This window comes from Podarcis erhardii (assembly GCF_964252035.2).
Source record: "Podarcis erhardii genome assembly, chromosome: 4".
Classification (NCBI taxonomy): domain Eukaryota; kingdom Metazoa; phylum Chordata; class Lepidosauria; order Squamata; family Lacertidae; genus Podarcis; species Podarcis erhardii.
In genome coordinates, this window is record NC_138508.1 from 76,735,134 (window position 1) to 76,757,118 (window position 21,985).

The 21,985-nt window shown below is 40.4% G+C and overlaps 1 protein-coding gene and 1 long non-coding RNA gene across 8 annotated transcripts in view; one reads left to right on the forward strand and one right to left on the reverse strand.

Moving 5' to 3' along the window:
• LOC309339711 overlaps positions 1-10,847 on the forward strand; it is a 104,946-nt gene extending 94,099 nt beyond the window's left edge. Inside the window, exon 3 of the long non-coding RNA XR_014155542.1 lies at positions 10,723-10,847. This is a non-coding gene — a long non-coding RNA (uncharacterized lncRNA). The remainder of the gene's footprint in view (positions 1-10,722) is intronic.
• Positions 1-21,985, reverse strand: part of AFF3 (ALF transcription elongation factor 3) — a 237,265-nt gene that overhangs the window by 175,454 nt on the left and 39,826 nt on the right. For 4 of the 7 annotated variants that reach the window (XM_081857861.1, XM_081857860.1, XM_081857859.1 and 1 more), the window contains exons 2-3: positions 14,229-14,349; positions 10,207-10,995 (exon numbers count right to left, since the gene is read on the reverse strand). In XM_081857861.1, coding sequence (XP_081713987.1) covers positions 10,207-10,995; positions 14,229-14,327 — 888 coding nt within the window. In that variant the 5' untranslated portion in view covers positions 14,328-14,349. Of the gene's footprint in view, positions 1-10,206; positions 10,996-11,466; positions 11,812-11,860; positions 12,190-14,228; positions 14,350-16,886; positions 16,974-21,985 lie in introns of those variants that run through there. The other 3 variants (XM_081857862.1, XM_081857864.1, XM_081857863.1) reach the window with 3 other exon arrangements.

Sequence of the window (21,985 nt, forward strand, 5' to 3'; positions counted from 1 at the left end):
ATTATGCAGATGTTGTTAAGAAGAGCCTATTTATTTCTTGCCCTTTCCTAAAAGCTCAGGATGGATAACTGTTTTAAAACCAAGAACATAAATATAATATCACACTGTAAAAAGTAAAAAAGCAAGTGCTTAAACAGCTTAATAAATATTAAAGTACGTCAAGCATAGTTGAATTCACACATTTGTGGAATCTTACATATTTCAAAGCACATCTGACAATACCAACAGAAATTCAGTACAGTGATCTAGCCCAGATATCTTCACCATCACATTAACTCACATTTAACAGAAATTTAATAATTTTTTAAAAGTATAACGAGAGAGATTCTTCTTATGTTCTGTACTGCCATTCCCTCCCATTCAATTTTTGTTCCTTTCCCCATATCCTTAACCATCTCTTCCCCACCCCCGTCAGATAATCTCTGCTGTCCAGTTTTTTTCACTGCTCTCCTCTTATTTGTCTTATCCTTCTGGTACCCTCTTTTCTTGGAAACTGGGGTTTAAATACCTCCCAGATGATAGCTTACTACACCTTCTTTACCTCCTTGCATACATACAACAACATAGAGGAACAACAAACCCCTGCCAGCTGCCAACAGTAATACCAAGGCTTAGGCAATTTATATTGCTTGTATTCAGTTCATATGACCCAAAATCCCTGGGTAAACCAAGGAATGGATCAGGTTCTCCTTAGCAGGAAAGGGTTTCTGCAAGAAGTTGTATCTATTCATCTAGCGTTATTCATGCCCAAAGGAAACTGTCCTGGGGTTCTCAGGAATCTCTCAGGTGCTGTTCACCTTCAAGGGTGGGCTAAAATAAGAGATCCACTAATGTTCCAGACGGGACGCGGTGGCGCTGTGGGTTAAACCACAGAGCCTAGGACTTGCCGATCAGAAGGTCGGCGGTTTGAATCCCCGTGACGGGGTGAGCTCCCGTTGCTCAGTCCCTGCTCCTGCCAACCTAGCAGTTCGAAAGCACGTCAAAGTGCAAGTAGATAAATGGGTACCGCTCCGGTGGGAAGGTAAACGGTGTTTCCGTGCACTGCTCTGGTTCGCCAGAAGCGGCTTAGTCATGCTGGCCACATGACCCGGAAGCTATACACCGGCTCCCTCGGCCACTAAAGCGAGATGAGCGCCGCAACCCCAGAGTCGGTCACAACTGGACCTAATGGTCAGGGGTCCCTTTACCTTTAATGTTCCAGACATAAGCTGTTGAAAGCCTAAGCCTAACCAGGAAGGGATGCGACCGTGAAAGGGATTTACAGAGAAATTCCCCACGCCCACTTCCTGCCCAGCTCAGAACACCAAGCCAAGATGTGGCCCCCACAACTTTCAGGGAGACCTTGGTATAGTGCTGCCCATGGGCCCTCATCCCCAACACAAATTTATCACCTCAAGGTGGTCATGCAATGCGGCAGAACCATATTTCTTTTTCTTTCGCCCCTCGGGAATTCCCAAACTATGCTAGATTATGACATACAATTACATAATCAAAGAGCATATTTCTCTAAAGAGGGATATGATCCCGATAGTGAAATAATAATCTTGTCTTCTGTAGATCTGAGATGGCTAAACTTAGAGGTGATCAAGTCCAACATACACACTACAGACAACTGCGTTTGTGTAAACTGTATCATCTATGCAGCTGTGCTGGCAATTAGAAAACCCAGACAGGTGTTTCCATGAGAAAATCTGCATGCCTCCAACTGACACTATAGCTATCCATCTCACCCCTGTACATGCACAATACCAACGGAAGTAATTAGTGCTACTGCATCATTAGTGCCATCCTGTAGACTAAATAATGTGGTAAAGCATAATTACCTGCAAACGGTTAATGTCAAGACTTTAATGAGAACTAGTTTGCAAAGAATTGCGCTGTCTGTGCATACAATTATTGTTAGATACATCTGTCCCTGTTCAACACGGAGAAGCTAGATCTAGTATGAGGTAAAAGTATAATGGCTATAAGGCTGCAACCCTACACCCACCTAACCTTAGAATAAATCTTATGTGATCCTGTAGGACTTGCTTCTGAGTAGGTAGGTGTAAAATTGCATAGCAACTGTGCTAAAGGAGTTGAAAAGCCTTGGTTTTATTTTTTAAAATAAATTTGTATTCTGCTTTTCAGGGGGGGGGGGATTTCTCGAAAGCATATTATAAGCCACATATCAAATATGCAATAAAGTACCATTTAAACACATATAAAACAACAGAAAATATAATCTCAGCTACAAACTCACCACGTGATCTTAGGCAAGCCTCTCTTCTGAGCAGAGTTGCCCACAACAAGAGGTTAGTTAGTGCTGTTCTACCTTACATGGCTATTCTAAGCCTTCCTGATATTTTATTTTATTATTACATTTATATCATGTAAATGAAGCCCTCTGAACGCTCAAAAAACTTATCTAAATTGTAATTTATTTATTTATTTATTTGTCTTCATTTAAAAAAAAAACAACCACACACCCTGAAACCTATACTTAAAACCAATGTTTAACGTATTTTAATTCTAGTCTTAGCAGATAATGGTTCGAATCAAACATATTCTGGTTCTTCAGCTGAAGAAATATGACTCAGGTGAAAAACGAAAGCTGTAAAAATGTGTTGGTATAAAGATAAGCACTTTATTTAATATCCAATTAAATGTGGTCACCAGAGAAATCACAGCTTACAAAAGTTTATCAGAAAAAAAAGATTAATCTATTTCAGGCTTAACCCAAAGTGTCATGAAAGGAACTCATGAATTTAGATAGGAATCCACTTATTATCAAAATACATTTTCATATTGAATCAGAACAGTCTAAATTGCTGACTATATTTATACTTGGTTCAGTCAAATTTTTATACTCTGTAGCTGCCATTAATTTTAGGACAATTATCAAACAACGATGATGAACAAACTAAAATAATCTTACGTGGTTATTTCCCCCAGTTTCATATTAACCATTCAGCTATGCACACAACTAACTCATTGAGAAAGGTTTAGTAGGTTCTTACGCGTTGACTTCAAATTTAAAAGTAGGAGTCACCTAGAAGCACAGTGACATTTGAAAGAGCTTTAAAATTTATTGCCAGAAATTTTATTGCACTGTGTTTCTGACTACAAATTAACTTGTTCATGTTGCACAAACAACACCACAATCATGACCTTACAATAGCAAGGGAAACTGGGCCTTTAGAAATCATGGACCTTTAAAAATATTTAAATGTGGACTTTTTACAGTTCGCTACCAGAATAACAAAAGAGTGGTGGAATTTTATTGCTGCATTGCTTAGCATCCTTAGTGCAAATATCTTTTTTTTAGAAAAGAATTTAAATATTTACCTTAATTTTGCAACAATGGTCCATGGGGGGGGGGCACTAACATGGATCTGTCCCTCATGCTGAAAAAGTTTCCCCAATCCTACTCTAGCAGTTTAAAGGACTTGTGGCAGGGAGTGGCAGGAGAACTGGAGGACGAACACATTTATTTTTATGTTCTCTGAGTCAACACACCCGAGTTTGTGATTTTTTAAAAGTAATATAATGCATCACATTACTTAGAATGGAATGTGTATTTGGAGGTGCATTTAAGAGATGCAGTGTGGATAGACTACTTCCAATAAGGTAGCACAAACTAAGCAACATCCACAACAAACCACAAGTCAGGAAGTGCATATATGAAGTACTGACTTTGGGATTTCCAAGCACCAAACCACCTGTAACATCAGGTGCTTGTCAGGTTGGCAACTGTCCCCGCCTGTCAAATTTGGTCTGATAAGTATTTGGCCCATGGAGTCAAAGTGATTCTCAACTCACTACATGTGCATCCCAAGAACTATTATTCTTGTTTGAGCAACAATCATAAGACTGTTTGCATTAAGTGGCAGAAAACTGCTGTGCTAACTGCATTCGTATGTTTTTTTATTTGATGTAGGATTAACAATGATCCAAATCAAGGACAAGAGGAAAAAACCCGCAGCTCAATTGATATACTGAATGTGGTTCGTAATCTGGAAGGCAAACAAATGGAAAATGACATAAACAGGTCACCAAACATTTCTTAAGCCCTACGTGAGAATTTTCTGGTGGCTGATTTATCAAGACCATAGTGCTACAGTAGCTGGACAGACTATACAGAGGTGATCATGAATAGTATAACAGGCTACTACTCTCCAGGGTTTCCTAAACTTGGGTCTCCTGATGTTTTGGGACAACAATTCCCATCATTCCTGACCACAGGTCCTGCTAGCTAGGGATGATGGGAGTTGTAGTCCAACAACAGCTGGAGAGCCAAGTTTAGGAATCACAGCTCTGGGCAGATCACCACAGGGCCTAGATAGTGCCTCTAATAGGAAGGAGAGAGCTCACTTACAGATGGTACCTAACACCAAGGAAACTAGCACTAATACGCCCAGGAACCTCACCAAAATGCTGGAGAGGATGCACCTCCACAGGCACATACCTTCACATGTGGTGGGAATACCCCAAAATCCAACTTTTCTGGACAACAATCATACAATTATTATTATTATTAGAATATTCATAATATTTTATTATTATCATTACAAGAAATATGCAAAATAACTAAGCAAGTATTAAAAATCACCCCAGAACTGGCCCTACTAAACATCTTCCAAGATAATAATGCCCACTCACATCATAAAGAGCTCATAACCCACCTACTCTCAGCAGCCAGAAACATCATAGCCAGACACTGGAGAGATCTGTCAGGAGTAAGCATGGACCACTGGTACCAAATAGTATGGGAAACAGCCTTATTAGAAAAACTAACCAACAAACTGAAACTGACACAGAGACAAATAGAAGAAGTATGGCCTCCCCTTTATCACACACACAGCCCAACAAGACAACAACAAGAATCCACCAACAGGATACGAATCAATATGGCTAACCTGATTCAGAAACACCCACCCACCCCACTCACACATGGGGGCAAGGCACCAACCGCTGCTCCTCCTCAGGAAACAGAATGACTTGTGCCAGCCCTGCCTACAGCTATGCTAGACATTAGGGTGGCAGATTAGTATGTTGTATCACCACCAAGAGGGTAAAAGGTAAAAGTAAAGGGACCCCTGACCATTAGGTCCAGTCGTGGCCGACTCTGGGGTTGTGCCGCTCATCTCGCTTTATTGGCCGAGGGAGCCGGCGTACAGCTCGGAATCCGGGTCATGTGGCAGCATGACTAAGCCGCTTCTGGCGAACCAGAGCAGCCCACCAGAGCAGTACCTGTTTATCTACTTGCACTTTGAGGTGTTTCGAACCGCTGGGTTGGCAAGAGCAGGGACCAAGCAACGGGAGCTCACCCTGTCGCGGGGATTCAAACCGCTGACCTTCTGATCGGCAAGCTCTAGGCTCTGTGGTTTAACCCACAGCGCCACCCGCATCCCTACCAAGAGGGTAGGACCCATTTAAAGCATAGAATTGGGGGACAGGAGTTTTGCTCTCGCTGGGCTCCAAGACCAGCTTTTGAGGGGAAGCTTTGACAGCTACCCCTTCCCACTGGCATAAACTGGTATTTCCCATTCTGAGTTATCCAAGCTGGGTTGTGCTGTCATATCATCTAACTTGCCCCTTATTTCAGAGAGTCACAGCTTCACCATACTCTCGTTTATGTAGCTGGGTGTTTTTTCCTGCAGTATATCTGAGAAATTCCTGCTCCATCTGTTTTATAGTCTGTCCAATGTTCTGAGGTAGAGCAGTAAGTTATGTGCATAGATGCACCATAATTTCTAATGTACAAGTGCCATGAAATTATCAGTGTAGATTTATATACTCAGGGTCACACAGTGAACTGGGTTCTGAACAGTTCCTTAATTGAGAAAGACAAAAAGTAATCAAGAGCTGAGGAAAGGTCAGCAGTTTTATGTGATACTCCTAAGATATGTCTTGACATTAACAGGTTCACATAATATGGCATTTCAAATAAATGTCTAGGCTCAGCATGTTCTCCGACTTTTGCTACTGCAAATTATGTTCTTCAAAATATAGAGTGGCAAACCATGGAGAGAGGAGCAAATGTACAGTGTATCTTCCAAAGAACCATTTGTGAAAAAAGGAATTATCAAAAATTAAAAACTGTATTAGAAATTGGTCTGTGTTTCCTTTTGGAAGTTAAATGCAAAGGTTCATTTTCTAAGGTGCACTCTAAACTACAAATGATAACTTTGCGCAAGAAGGACAAATAGTTTATGGACTGATATTATCACAGTAGTCACAAATGTCCATTCGGAATAATATTTAGGATGTCATATTATCCAGCTTATATATTCTGGCAGCCTAGAACCTGATTTGAGATGGCACAGGCAAGTGATGAATCATTACAACTGGTAAATGGTGTATGTTACACCCCAGAAATCTGAGGCATGCTCCCCAAATATTGATTAAGCAGAAATTGTCAGGATATTTCCATTCAGTTTTACGGTGAAGGGAACACCGTAAAATCCAGTGATTTTTTCTGGAGGGGTCACAGTGGTACGCATACCCCTAAACATTTTGTGAATCTAAGTTTGCCTTTATTGAGGGGCAGTATTTCAATGAGTAGGAAAATGAGAGTACCCCTAAACATTATTTTTTTTTAGAAAAAAAGCACTGGATGGACCCATGATTCTGCTGCTGCTGCTGTTCCTACTGATGACGTTCATGCGCACATAGGAACATAGGGAGCTAAATTATACCAAGTTAGAGCACTGGCTCATTGCATTGTCAACACTGGCTGGCAGGAGCGTAGCATAGGTACACATTCACAGCGAAAGGTCAGCAAGGGAATGGAGGACCGGTTAAGGTTGTGAAGGGCAGTGGGTATTAAGCATTCATACGACCAACTGGCAGGGCCAGCTCGCCCATGAAGTGGACTAAGGCAGCCACCTCAGATGGCAGAATCCCACAAGGCAGCGCTCCTGCTGGTGCCCCGCCCACCCCTGTTGCCATGCAACCCTGGTAAGCAAGGCTTCAGGGGAGGGGGGTGGCACTTTTCCAATTTGCCTCAGGCAGTTAAATGGGGTGGGCCACCTCTGCCAACTGGTGCCTATGCCTTTGACTGGCTTGTCTCTGTGTCTTGTTCCTTGCTTTGTCTTTAAAAAAAATTGTGGGGAAATCCCCTTATTGTGGCTACTGTTGATGGTTAGTGGTAAAATTCAGCAACCATACTAGGCAAGGATTTAATTTAGGAGTGCCCAAACTTTTTTCAAAGAGGGCCAGATTTGATGAAGTAAACATGCATGAGGGCCGACCAAAGTTGTTGAGCTTTCTTTACATTTTTACCCCAAAGTTGTTGAGCTTTTTAAGGATTTTACCCCAGGACATATACTGCCACGGGAACTGGATTAAATCGACCGGTAGGCCGGATTAGGCCCCCAAAATGGACTTTGGACATGCCTGATTTAATTATTGCCTGCTTACTGACTTATTTAGACTCACCTAGATGAGGTATCTAGATGTGGCTTGCCCCCGTGTTATAGAATATTCTGGGATGTTTGCTCTGTGAAAAGCAAACAAGCCTGACAACCAATATATCTAATCCTGGCTCAGGATATGCTTTCTTGGGCTTGGATCAAACTTGATGATAGCATGAGCAGGTGGAACTTCTACTCCCATAAGGTAAGTTTTCCTCATTTACTTCAATTCCACTTTCCAGTTACAGCCTTGCTCCTGTGTCATTCCAAAGGATACCCTAATCTTCAGGAATGGTCACCTGAGGGCACAGAGGGCTACAGAATAAATAGGAAGGTTGGATATACGAACTTTTGAGTTTGTTGCCTAGGATACATTTAAGTGATAGCTGCTGTTCCTAAAACTGGCACTGTTCATAAACCCTTGTGTAAACTGAATATAGAAGAACCATGACAAAAATAACTCCAATGAAAAAAATCGTTCTTAAAAAAACTAATACAATTTAATCACCAAGTTATTTATGTGTAATATTCTAATTTTAATGTCAAAATTCTAAAGACATTAACACAGAATTAAAAGATCCAATAAATATGACCCCAGTTTTAATATATAGGACTGGACAGTTGATGTCTATATTATGAATTGATGTGGACTATAAAAGGAATTCATCAATAAAAATAGGTTGTAAAATGTTTCCCAAGCCAGCAACTGCCACAAAATGACTGAAGTTCACTGGGAAAAAGAACAATTACATAGATTTTCTGACTAAGGAAAGCCTCATTTGTCACACTGGAAGTTGACCTAACGAAATAAAGAGTACAACCTAATTAACACGTGCATTTATAAATTTCCCCTCAATTCTCCAGCCCTAAACAGACTTATGAGGGAACATGACCCACTGAACATAATGCTACTTAGTAGGTAAGTTCAGTACAATTCTTTACATGTCTAAAAATACAAGGGTATAGGGGGGAAATTAGTGCATGTCTTGAGTCCAGACATTGGATCTTGGCTTTTTCAATCTACCAAGAACAATACATGAATCATAAGTTCAAGATAAAAGAGAATGGATGCATCTTTAGCAAATAATTTTAGAAGAGCTATACTGGAAACAAGTGTCTCTCTATGGCCTATTTTATACTGCAAGATGTTTCTGTTCAGCACTTCAGACCTTCATCATTCTAGTAATATAATTCATAAGCTGCTTACAATAAAATTCTAAATGTGAAACAGCAGCACTTGAGATGAGAGGCTATCATTTACACTGAGAAGTAGGATGATTTCTGAAAGGTCCAGGAGGTCGGATATGAATTCTGATTAATGCTGATGAAACTGACTCCTAAAAATTAAATCCTGAACGAACACTTGATACCTTTATACATAACGGACAGCTAGGGTATTCTCATTAAAACAATTTCTGCAAAAATTACTTTAAGATTCTCTTTATGTCTTGATATTGAGAACCTTCAAAAGCTGATTAACAATATTAAATGAAGAACTAAACTGCATGGGAAATCAACCTTTCCTGCATATTTAAAAATAATGGCCTATAATTTGCATTCAAGTGCTATTTCATTGCCTGTAGATAGGAAAACCTCGAGAGGAAAAATGGAAGAGGAACTTGTTTTGTACAGAAACAACAACATATATTTCCAATAATCCTATTGGGAGGAAGGTTACTGGTTTGTTCCTGTTCTTGTTTTTATTATGCATTTTATGTTCTTGTTTTGTATTTTTATATTGTGAACTGTCCTGTGATCTTCAGATGAAGAGCAGTATACAAAATAATAATTAAAATAATGATGGTGATGATGATGAAGAATATAAAATCTGGGATAGCTCAGTTGATAGAGCAGGAGACGCTTAATCTCAGAGTTGTGGGTCCGAGCCCATCATGGTCCCTTCCAACACTACAATTCTATGAGTCTATGAAATAAATAAAGTGTATTGTTGATTGGATGGTAACTGACATACACCTATGGATCCAGAGATGGCTTCTTTAGGGACCACACCATTTCATTGTGATACATACACCATCCCCTAAATCCGTCCAGTCAAACCTATGCGCGCACACACACACACACACACACACACGACATATACATTTTTGTTTTCTTTCTCCAAGACCCAATGAAGCTCCCATTTTACATCACAGTATTAATCTTCCAGCCTTTGGACAATAGCTCACTATTTGTTGTGACGGTACCAATATTTCTAAGTTATGCAGCTGGAGCCAATTGGCACTCCAGCTGCAACCACATTTTGCTGTTTGAGTGCTGACAGAACCTGTTCATCTCCAGCTCTCATCTGTACATGCTAATGATGCTATTAGAAAGAAAGACATCTATATCCTTTGAACCAGGGCACTGACTTCTTACCAGCCAACCCTTGTCCCATTTCATACTTTAAATGCTGCTATTCATTGACCACCATTACATAGGTGTGAAGAATAGTCAATCAACAAAAATCCATTTTCAATTGAGATTAGTAATCAAGTCACTGGAAATCATACAGTTTAAGCACTAAAGGAGAGCGGACCAAATGGGAACCAAAACTGTAGCTATCTTACTAGCCAAGTAAGCGGTTGAGACAATCACAAATTTGAAGAATTACCTGGAATCCCTCCCCACCCCACTCTAAGTCCTTGTGTAAGTTTGCCACTTACACACTGAGTAAAAATGAATACCCTGAAAACGCAGTGCAAAGTATACTTCCTAGGAGAAAAAAAGTCAATGTAGGATTTCTGCCTCAGTGTTTTGAAAGTGATTAACTAGTACATCAATGGCACATGGAAAGCTCTGTTGCACTTACCTCTTCCTGTTTGGGAATATTAAATTTTGTCAGTTTTGACTTTGTCCTAGCTGAGTCAGCTTTGGCAGAAGGCATTCCTCTATATGAGGTGCAGAGCAGGCTAGTTTCAGCTGGCACCTTCAATCTCGGAGACTCCTCAGGAGCCTGATCTTGACCATCCATTGGCCTTACATATGCTGTTGGTTTCTGCTGAACTATACTGGGCTTCGAAGCAAGTGAAGGAGGAAAGTTCTGCACACAGTGTCCATTGCTATGCATAGCTGGCCTCTCCTGAGCCTGAGCTCCACCTTCTCCACCAAAACTCAGCTTTGGCGGCTGCTGTTGTGTTCTGCTCTTGTCCCCAAGCGAAGACGATAAAGGACCTTGGGCAACACTCGACGGAGATGGTGATGAGGGATTGGATGCGTAATGTGTAATCTTTTCTAAACTGTTCTTTTGGCTAACCGTTTTAAAGTCGTTATTGTGTGCATCCGGCAATCCATGTCTATGTTTGCTTCCCCTTTGCTGGTTCTCCAGAGTGTGCCCAGACTTCTGCCAACCCATTGCAGCGTTCTTGCTCAACTGCCCAGAAAGTGCCGCTGGCAAGGAAGATGGAGAAGCGTGAGTGTGGGGCTTTGTGTCAGCAATGAAGTGTTCCTCAGCTTTGTTCACAGACGTTTGAGAGATAGACGGCTTTGGAACACCAACAAGGTGGCTTTGATTGGATCGATCCGTCAGCAGTTCTTTCATCTCATCGTAGTTGCCCAGGGTATTCTGGATACGGCTGGAGAGCTCGTCCCCTTTGTTAGTCTGTAAAGCAAGTAAGCAAGAATAATTTTAAACTATCGTTTTGTAACAAAATCGAAAGTAGCCACCATGTTGGTCTGTAGCATCAAGAATAACAAAGAATCTTGTGGCACCTTAAAGAATAGCAAAGGAAATCGTCATGAATATGCAACAGTTCAGAAGCACATTAAATGAAGAATCACATAAAATGTTTTGTTTTGTGAGGATGCAAAAAGGTTTTCAATTTACTCTGAACATGGAAAGCTACATGAGCTTTAGAGTATATATTATGCATATTACAAATGTTATCACTTGTATTTAATACATTTTTTTTCAAGCATATCATATTGGAAGCAGAAAAAAGTTTTAATTTTTTTTTTAAATTGAAGTCAAAGCAATACATTAAAAATAGTAAAAGTACAAATAAAAAACAAACAAACAGCAGCAAACTATAATTGGAAGAGATAAATCAGGTAAAAGTAGAGTATTTAATACCATTAGGAAAGCCACATTTCTTGTTATACCATTGAGAGGAAGTCCTGTGTGTCTGTATTTGTGGTATATATATGACAAAATCCCACCAAACAGCATAATATTTTTCAGGATCCTACGAGCCTTTGAAAAAATGTAATTTATGAGTTATTTTTCATCTAGCGCTAAATTCCACATATTTTTATACCACAGTGTGAGTCACAAGTCCTGTAAGGTTTTCCATTTTAGGACAACTGAAGTTCTGGCAGCCACCAGCATCAATGTCAAGAGTTCCTGAAAGTTGAACCCTTTCAGTTGACCATCCCAAAGATTTAGTAAACAAATCTGCAGTGAACTTGGAATGGGATATTTGAGTATTGTCAAATATTAGGTCCACCACTGACCAGTATCTAAATACCTGTGGGCAGTCCCACCATTATTGGAAAAAGGTGACTCCTTTTTCCACAGCCTCTCCAACAATTCTGAGAATATTGTGATGTCATATGGACAATTGTTAACTATACTGAATGATTTCCATGAAATATGACCAGAGCTAGAATATTTCTGTTTGACCATTGTAAGCTCCCAGAAGCTATCAGCATGTGACAGCAGCCACACCCAAGCAGCACCTTTGACTGGCCAGCTAAACCAGGTGAGGGTAGCTGATGGGTCTCAAAATCTTGGTGAGCTAGGGACTTCCACTGCATGTTATGACAAGCTCTAGCAGATTTGAGCGGGCCAGGTCAGTGAGTCCAATGGTCAAGAAGCCAGTTTCTGGATGTGCTGCAGAGGGAAGTGAGGGGCAAATGAGGCTTGTCAACCTGGGAAGGTAGCCCATCTAGGAGAAGGAAAACTCTGATCCTAAACCTCTGCTGCCTTGGAGGACATATTTGGGAGAAGAAAAGGCTAAGGAGCAAACTCTATGCAACTCTGGAGTGCCTTGTACGCCTCCTTCTGGTAGCCAAGATGGTGCCAAATGTATTGCTCTGTTTCCTTTGGACCACAGCAGCGAGGCTGAAAGAGGGGTCTTGCCATTTGGGCAGCCCAGGATCTCCATACACACTGCCCAGGCTTGCGCACCATGTAATGTTACTTTGGTGCTGCTAACACAGTGGTTTCACTTCATCCCAGGAAGCACACTCTGTTGTCTCTTGATACAGACGGGTGCCAACAACTAGGTACTGATCTAAGTCTAAAACACATTTGAATGTAACGCTGCTCCACCTTTCATGTACTTTGAAAAATAAACATCTAAAACTCAATGAGACATCAATATTAATGCATGCTTTGTGAGACCAGTTCATTATGGCAGACTACAAAAAAGTATATCCTGCAGCCTATAGCTAATGACCAATTAAAGTAGGACATACAAAATAATTTATGTGGTCGCTTTTACTGAACGAAATTATTACAGTGCTGTGTAATTTGAAATTACTAATTGGCAAGCAACTTGAATAAAACTCAGTTGTTACAAGGAAACAATACAGTTTTATTAGGATACACATAAAACCCTAGAAGAACCTACTCTCTTTTGATAAAATAACTTGTTGAGTGGGCAAGGAAAATCTTGTTAATAAATTTGAACTGTAGCAAGACTTATGACCTATCCCTCATGTGATTTCTTAAAAAGAAAGATATTGATATAGATTTGATAGATTTGGGGGGCCAGGTGTTTCTTGTCAGTCACCTGTAATCATCACAATGACATTAGGTGACCCATTTTTGCATAGTGCTGTACATACTGCTGATTGCCTTGACAATCAACTGATTGTTGACACATGCAAAGTTCTGCACACAGATCTTTGCAGGTGCAGTTGGCTGGTGGTATCTGCCACCCGCCCTTTGGTCCAGCCATGCATTTACCTGCCCTGCACCTGACATAAATGACATCAGGTTTAGAGAGCAGGTGGTGGAAATGGCTTGGCCAAAACAGTCTCATGGGTCAAGTTGGGGTATGTGTGTGGCTGATGGGCCTAATTAGGCCCACAGCCAGAGATTTCCCACTATTGGATTAGAACGACCTGCCATAGGGCAGCTAATGTATTTGGTGCAAGGAGGAGAAAGGTAATGAGTCTAGTACGTGAGTAGCCAACATGGTGCCCTCAAGATGCAACTCCCATCAGCCTCAGCCAGCACCGCCTGAGCATTAAGGCACACCACACTGGGTGTCCCAGTCAATTATTAGACCAGAAGGCAGTATTGCAAGCTCAGCTGGGAGAGCAGCACAGGCAGGTGGCCCATCAGTTAGGTGAGGTGAAGTGAAGGGAGGTGTCCAAGCATGAACTTGGACTTTTCACTCCGGCATGAAGGACCTCAAGCCACCTCCTCTGGTTCTGACTCGGCTCACAACCAGCCATTGTGTTCTAGTAGCATCAGCTTCCCGGCAACATGGCTCAGCTTGTTCATTAACAGCCAGCAGCTCTGCCCAAGAACAAACAACAGTTTTTGGTTGTCGGATATGGTGACATTCAATACTGTCATGAATGACATGGATAAAGGAGTAGGTGACCTCCTTTACAAGTCCATAGATGGTAAGATGGAAGAGACTACAAAATTAAAAATTTCTAAGCATCCCACTTTGAGGGCAGGGTTAGCAATAGAATAAGCTGTCATCTGGCTTCCTCTGGAGGTTTTCAAAAAAAGGTTAGACAGGCATCTGTAAGGGACACTTTAAATATAGATTATTCAGTTTTACATTGGGGAATTGGGTTCTCCTAAACTGCCTTACCTGCTTTGAGCAACAATCAAACAACAGGGAGGAAAATTGGGGGGAAATATATATATACCTTATATGGCTCACTGAAGAGGGAGTAGCTGTTATTAAATATGCCATCTTCGTGCTGGGTCTCCTGATTTCTCCTTTCCCATTCTTTCCTGCGCAGCATATTTCTGTCAGGGTCATAGACACTGCACCAAAAGAAAAGCAGAAAACTAGAATTAAGGCAACAAACCCTGGGTAGCCATAACTACATAGAGAAGGGTGAATTAGCAAACAGGTGACAAAGGAAACAAGAACAGGAATGTGATGGATGCCATTCCAATAAGGACATTCAAGTCCACATACACACAAACACACACACTCACCCACCCAGTTTCTGGAGGGATGAGATATTTAGGGGACCTATGTCGAACAGGTGAAATGAAACAGGGCAAGTGTCAAAGCATCTTTGACAAAGAAAAAAAAGGGAAGGTCCTTTTTAAAGTGCACAATAATTAAAGCTATGGTTAAATAGAAATGATGAAAACATTTCCTTATATGACAGCTCTTTAGAGCAGGGTTAGAATTCTTGTGTTCCCTCCCCCTTTACTGTTGGACTCCAACTCCGATCAGCTTCAATCTGCATAGTCAAGGATGATGGGAGCCGTTGTCCAGCAAAATCTAAAGGGCTTCAGTGCCTTACGGTGTTAGACAAGAATACTGCTTAAAAATGAAATCATTCTAGTTGGATTCTATAGTTCTCTTTTCATTAATGAGCCCCTAAAGGGCTGTTAAAGCTATATACCACAGTAATGCACCTTCTTCTGATCTCCATTAATCAGCTGTGGTCATGAAAGTACAAACGCAACTATCAGCTACTTTAGCCTAGCCACAATTGTTATTCTTTTTGCCAACCAACTAGAATTGAAGGATTGAAAGAAAACAACCATCTCAACCAAGACATTCTTGTTGTTAGTCTCCCACATATGGGCTGATACGACTTGTGGCTGTGCACTAAGACATCACAGAGCTGGCAGTGGCTACATTCATAGTACAGTAAGTCATGAACGTGCTGTGATGGCTACAAGTTGTGAATACAAATGCATGAATGCTGTTCTGCTACACTGAATTCGGCCCCTTCATAAAAGGATTGACCAAGATGAAGGTGTGAAACTGCCTTATTCTGACAGCTGGTCTATGAAGTGCTTTGCACAGTGCAGAAAATGAGTCTCTGTAACTTCACATCTTGCAGTGAGGGAGCAGCCAGAAGGCCCTCAGAGCTGGACCTCAGTGTCCAGGCTGAACAATGAGGGCGGAGCTGCTCCTTCAGATATGCAGGGGCAAAACCGTTTAGGGCTTTAAAGGTCAGCACCAACACTTCGAATTGTGCTCAGAAACGGAAATGTACTTTCACAATATTGGCCAAATGAAATAGCTTAAAATAATTTTATTTTAGTGGTAGCATTTAGTTTAGCCCCGGGTAACAAGGCTGAGAAAGACCTCTCTCTTTGATCTACTGCCTCACAAAATAGTAGACAGTACAGTACTGGGCTCGGTGGATCAATAATCTTCAGTATTTGGTAGCTTCATATATTCATATGAATAATCATTTTAATCAATACAGTAATGTTGGGTAATTATATTATTGAATAGCACAAGCACTTAGTAAGTTGTAGATTAGGCTTGCTTCTCATTATATCAGTCATATCCAACACCTTGTCTGGCCAGTTTATTCATACCCTTGTCATTTTCAGCTAAACAAAAATAAATAAATGATGACTATTTATAAAGTCTGTGTTGCTAATGGCTTGTTATGATTTCCCAGAAGTGACAGCTTTACATTCCTCAGTGCTAAAAAGCATTTTGAAACAAAAGCATCAGCTGCCGTGCAAGAAAAACAAAGCACTAGCTTTTGATGGACTGGTGACATGATTAATAAAATGCTATACTTGGGCTGCAAGTGACTTTTTGGACTTTTCACCTAGTTTAAACAGAAGTTAATTTGAGGGTTCTGCAGTATTTTTTCCTCCATTTACAAACAGAAATGCCACAGGGCAAAGCAATTACTCTGATTTACTGTTTTGCCTTTGATTGAACATGAAGATGTAGCAGGGTCTCAAAAAAAAAAAAGGCAGCAACTTAACAAACTGTGTTCTTTCCCTCAGACAGATAAAGTACCTACTATGCTGTTTCAAAGAGTTTACCTCCAGGCTGCAGTGCAGAGCAAACATCAATCACTGACATGTGTCTAAGATGAGATTGATGTTTACTCTCACAGCTTTTCATCTTACATCCAATAAATTACTTCTCCTTCACCAAAATGCCTGGTTAAATTTCATTTTTCACTTTGCAGCATGAGTTTTAAAACTTTAGCTCCGAGCAATTCTGAAGCTGGATTCATTTACGCTTCATCCTCCATAGCTTTTATGATTTGTACTAACCATGAAAACTGGCCATATAAACATCAATACAATCACACAGAGTCTTCTGGTAACAGCCACTTACATAGGGACAGAAGCCAGATTGAGGACGAAAGGTTTTAATTGGGTTCACGATTACTCTAGGATGGTAATAAACACGTTCCAGCTATCTGAATACTCGGTGCATGAATCCTGCAAGCTTCATCTTGGGAAAGCAGATATATTTTCTTTATTTGTCCCCCCCCCAAAAAAAAATATAATTCAAGAAGACACTACACTTTCAAGATGCAACCTTTTCTGAAATGTTTCTGAGCAACACAACTAACCTGTTTAGTGGCACGATTAGAAGGAGGTTAAATTGTCTCAACAGATCACAAGAGGATAAATCCTCAGAGGTTTTAACTGGAGTTCTACTATGCAAAACAAAAAATAAATAAATTCATGTCATAAGGCCATTTTGCAATTTTCTAAGAACCCTAGTGAGTCTCCCAATCCCTCTCAGCTTCACCTCCTCCCCCCTCCTTTAATGAACTTGCGGCAGCTTCTTTGAGAGTCATGAAGGTCAAAGATTCTGCTACCCTGAAATGTCTCCTAGGATTCATTAATGGGTATATTTTGTGCTGAGCCCACCATGGGACCTGTGTTGCTTATGCCTGCTCCTGCTCCCTGTCACTCCCTTTCAACCTGTCAATATGCACAGAAAGAGGTATATTGGTGCATTTCGAGTCTCTAGTGTGCTCTCCTTTAAAGAAAACTGGCTATTCACAGGCTGTCTTGAGCAACCCCGTTTGGTGAGGAGAGAGACAAAACTGTAATTTTGTTCACTTCATACAATTTTAATTTGCCCGGGGTGGGGTGGCGGGGGGTAATAGTTCTATACAGCTTTGGAAACTCCCATTGTTCTAGGCGCGACAGGGAATTTCATTAATGCGAGCAGTTTCTGAGCTCTGGGTTCAGTACTGCACCTAAGATTTCAGATTAAAACTGCCACTGCTGGAATGAAAGGAGGAACCTTTTCTGCTTCCCCACTTCCAGCCACTCTCTGGAGACTGGAGAAGGTATTCTCATAAGAATATTAGGGGGACGGGCAGGAGAAATATGTCTTCAGATGAGGACTACACCATGTGAAAAACGAACATAAGATTTCAGCTGCAGTTCATTCATTTTCAGCTTGCATTCTTGTTATAAAAAAGTGCACTTAGACACTCCATTGCGGTGCCCACAACCTAGATTTAAGGTGCCATTTAGCTCCTAGCTTTCATATATCAGTTTGTAACACTGATTCTATAATCACAGATATGTGCATACTCAAGGGTTATCAGTTTGGCTCAAAAGCAATAAACACTTTGCAGTACCTTAAAGACTAACCAGTTCATTTTGTTATAAGCTTTCATGCACTACAGTTCAGCCTATCAGATGCATTTTCTTTCTTTGTGCAACAAAATTTATATACCACTCGATTTTGTGTGTATGTAGGTATATATGTATGAATCATCTATCTATCTATATCTATCTATCTATCTATCGATCTAATATCAATGAAATTCAGCTAAAACAGGTATTTTAAAACTAATTAAAATCAAAATGCATGAAGTGTCATCCCGAGTTATGGGTATATAAATACATCAGGTTTTTTTGGGTGGGGAGGGAGAAGGTTGTAAAATACTGAGGTCAGAGGGAATGCAGAAAAGCACAGAGGGTGATAAGTACCTAATTAATAGTGACAACTCACAAACAGTTGGTAATGCAGACACCCTGGCACTAGTAAGCCAATTAACACATGCTAATGATCCTCTTGGTTCAGGCCACAAGTGATAGCGCTGAACCTCTTGATGTAATTCAGTGGTTTCATGTTACAGACTCCCTTTGAAGTTTGCTCTAGAATGGCCACACTAGAGCTGTGTACATTTACTCTTCATCCAATGGACGCCCAATGTTGGTTTGGCAAGTGGTGTACATTCAGCGTAAGCTGCAATCCATCCTGTATCTATCCTGTGTTGTTGTTTTTGAGAAATACTGAATTTTGGTCTGTTTTCTCTCCAAACCAGTTTCAATCTGAGCTGATAAAAAACAACAACACCCAACCTTCTGTGTTTTAAGCTGGTAATGTGTCCTGGGAAGTTGAAATACTCCCCACTGTCTTGTGAATACAGTATTGTCTTTCCTGGTGTCAGACTTGTGTCTTTTTTCTTTCCCTTTTCTTGCATAGAGGATGCTTGTCCAGCCCTGTATAGTTTGACTTGGTTCATTTACTCCTGGAGTAAAAAAATTATAAAGGCAACGACGACACAGAACTATCTATCCTCTTGCATAAACCAAGGGATGCATAATTGCAGCTGTATGTCATATTTTATTTCCAAGGAAAGGCAAAATATGGCATTTCATTATCAATGTCAAGTGCCAGTAGCCATAAATTCTATGACTCATCAAAACTGCCTATACGAGTAACACTAACAAAGCAGCATTTCCAATTTACTGTTACTATAATGGATAATGACTAGAGGTTCATCAAAGTTAATCAAGAAAATGATGTCCATATTATGCTGTGTTGTGTTTCGCTTGACTTAAAAAGCTCTTGGTATGGGGCAGACTCTGTGTGACAGATTTACTGTATTATATACTGCATACAAATGCTTTGAAAGCAAAGCAAACATTGTGGGTTTGAAATGTTACATACCCATATGGCTCAATGCTGTATACAATTAAGTGCTCTTAAGTTTGATGTGCCCTTAGTGGGTTATTTAATTGTACCGTGAGTTCTATCCTTAGTGAATGTGTAGGTACACAGAGTTCTTAAGAGGTTGATATTTTAATTGATGGCTTTGCCTACAGAAATGAAGACCTGAAGAAGAAAAACATATTTTATTTTCATTCCTTTTAAAATGTTTTATTATTACTTAATGAATCTCTGCCTCTCCCTCTCGTACACAAACCATGGACAGAGTCATAGACCTAACCAATTATAACCATTTGCTTTTTCTACTTCTTTTCTTCCCCCACCCCATCTTTTCTTTCAAGTCCTTGGTTTGAATGTAGATTGTAAAACCTATTTCTGAATTTCTTTTTTCAATATTAATCTTGAGGGGCAATAACTTTGCTGCTGCTGCTGTTGTGATTGATGATTGTATGGTTCGGTAATTAGAAGGTTTGAGACTTAGCCTGTTAGGATCTGAATGACAGAGCAATTCAAACAATAGGAACCCAGCATAATTTATGCTGGTGCAGATTATGCCAGTGTAATTTCCCCCTTTTTCAAACTCTGTTCAGCAGCATGGCTGCTGCCAGCTGAGCTGCCCTGAGCCTGGCAGAGGGGAAATTGGAGTTTAACTTATACCAGCTTTTTGCCTGTGTAACTTCTGCTGGGTAGCTAGGTGGCATGACCAAGGTGAATGGGGGCTTACCCTGACCTTGGCTCAGCCAGCTTTGGCTGAACTGGCTGAGCTGGAATGAGGAGTGTTGGGTTGGCTGAACCCAAGCAATTTCTCCCAATTCCTTCTCACACTTGCAACACACACTGTACCACCTCCTGTGTTGTTCCTAATTGTCCCCCAACCCTCTAGAGCAGCCTTTCTCTACCTGTGGGTCCCCAAATGTTGTTGAACTACAAATCCCATCACCCCTAGCTAGCAAGCCCAGAGCTCAGGGATGATGGGAGTTGTAGTCCAACAACATTTGGGGACCCACAGGTTGAGAACCGCTGCTCTAGAGAATATTTGGTGGGGTGGCAGGAGGCTCTGCAGCAGAGACCGAGGGGGAACTAACAAAAACCAACTCCTTCCCCCTTCCACTCTAAAGCCTCTGTACAATCCCCAGTTCTAGGTAGTTCACAATGCTTAAGTCCCTTGAAATTCCCACTTCAGAATCAGCAGGTCATTTGGGGCTGCCATTACATCTGTTGACGTGTACTGGAGATGGAAGGTAGACTGAGAGGCCCATCCAGAGAAAATGAGAGCCTAAAGTTAGGCCCTAGGAACTCCTCCATCGGGTCAGCTGAGGTACAAGCTAACACCTGCATTATCCTGATTAAAAATAATGCCTCCAGATAAAGCAGATGACCATATTTTACTCCATCTCTGTTAAGCCTTCTGTCTAGAATGGATTCTTATGGGACTGTAATGTGCAAAATTTGATATCCTTTTGTCACATATTAAATCTGTAACTGCTTTTTGTTTGTTTGGGAATTTTTCGTTGCTTCTGTGCCTGGCTTTCAATCTTCTATTAGCTGCTGTTATAAAAAGAAAGCATTTTGGCAATATTTATTTGCAGACGCAAACATCAATGCAAAGCACTTAGTGGAGCAATGTATGCACTGAGGAGGCACACAGGGGGATTCAAATATTTTATTGCACAGTGGATATTATTACCTCTGTACCTGCTATGCATAAACCATTCTCAGTATTTTATTTCTAATACAGCAATGAACAGCTACAGTGATGACGCTACTAAATCTTTTAACAATCATGACATACTACTTGCAAAATAAATGCCTCTGGTTAATATTTAAGTTCTCCTGCATTTTGATTTCCCCTTTGTCAGTGTAGCACATGTCTTGCTACAGCATCCTGCAAAGAAATAAAACTTGCCTCTGTGTTTATGAAAGGAAACAGGCATGAAAAATATCCTGAGCCATAAATAAAGTCATCTAAAGTCTATATTGCTCTAATTTGTCAGGAGTTGAACAAATGTTAATTATACAACATTTAAACATTAGACTTGCTAATGTCATATTTAATTTAGAATGTTACACTGTAAATGTTTTCCCACCACGTTAATTTACACCTATTATTACAATCTCCATTATTAGGTTTATAATGAAAAAGATACTTTCTGCCACTGAAAATTTGTTTAACAGCAAAAACAATTACTAATTAGAAGACATCTTTACTTAAATTATATTTATTTTCCAGCCTTGTTTTATAATCTGTTTTTGTATGGAAGTGTATCCTTTGATTCAATTAGCAAAACCCATTTATCTTATGTAATATCAAACGTGCATTGCTTTCGAAAAAAGGCACTGGGTTACTTCAGAGCCACTTCGCTACATAAAATTCCTCACATGGCGTTAATAAATGCATATGCTGACTGGATGCAATCCATACTGCCTTCTCCACACTTCGTGCTTAAATTACTTGCATCCAAAACGATACTTTAACCTTTTTAACAATAGTTTGTAAAATATTGGTGTAAAACATTTTACACCAACAAGAAAGAGATCAGACTACAGCATTTATAAACTCAAAATCAACAGCATGCTAAACACCATTTAGACATCAATGGTATACTGTATGGCATTTACATGTAAGCGACAAATTTAGCTCTAGTATGCACTGTTTTGTGACTTTCAGTTGGACATAACTATATAAGAAGAGGCTGCTGGATCCGGCCAGCAGCCCATCTAGTCCAGCATCCTGTTCTCACAGTGGCC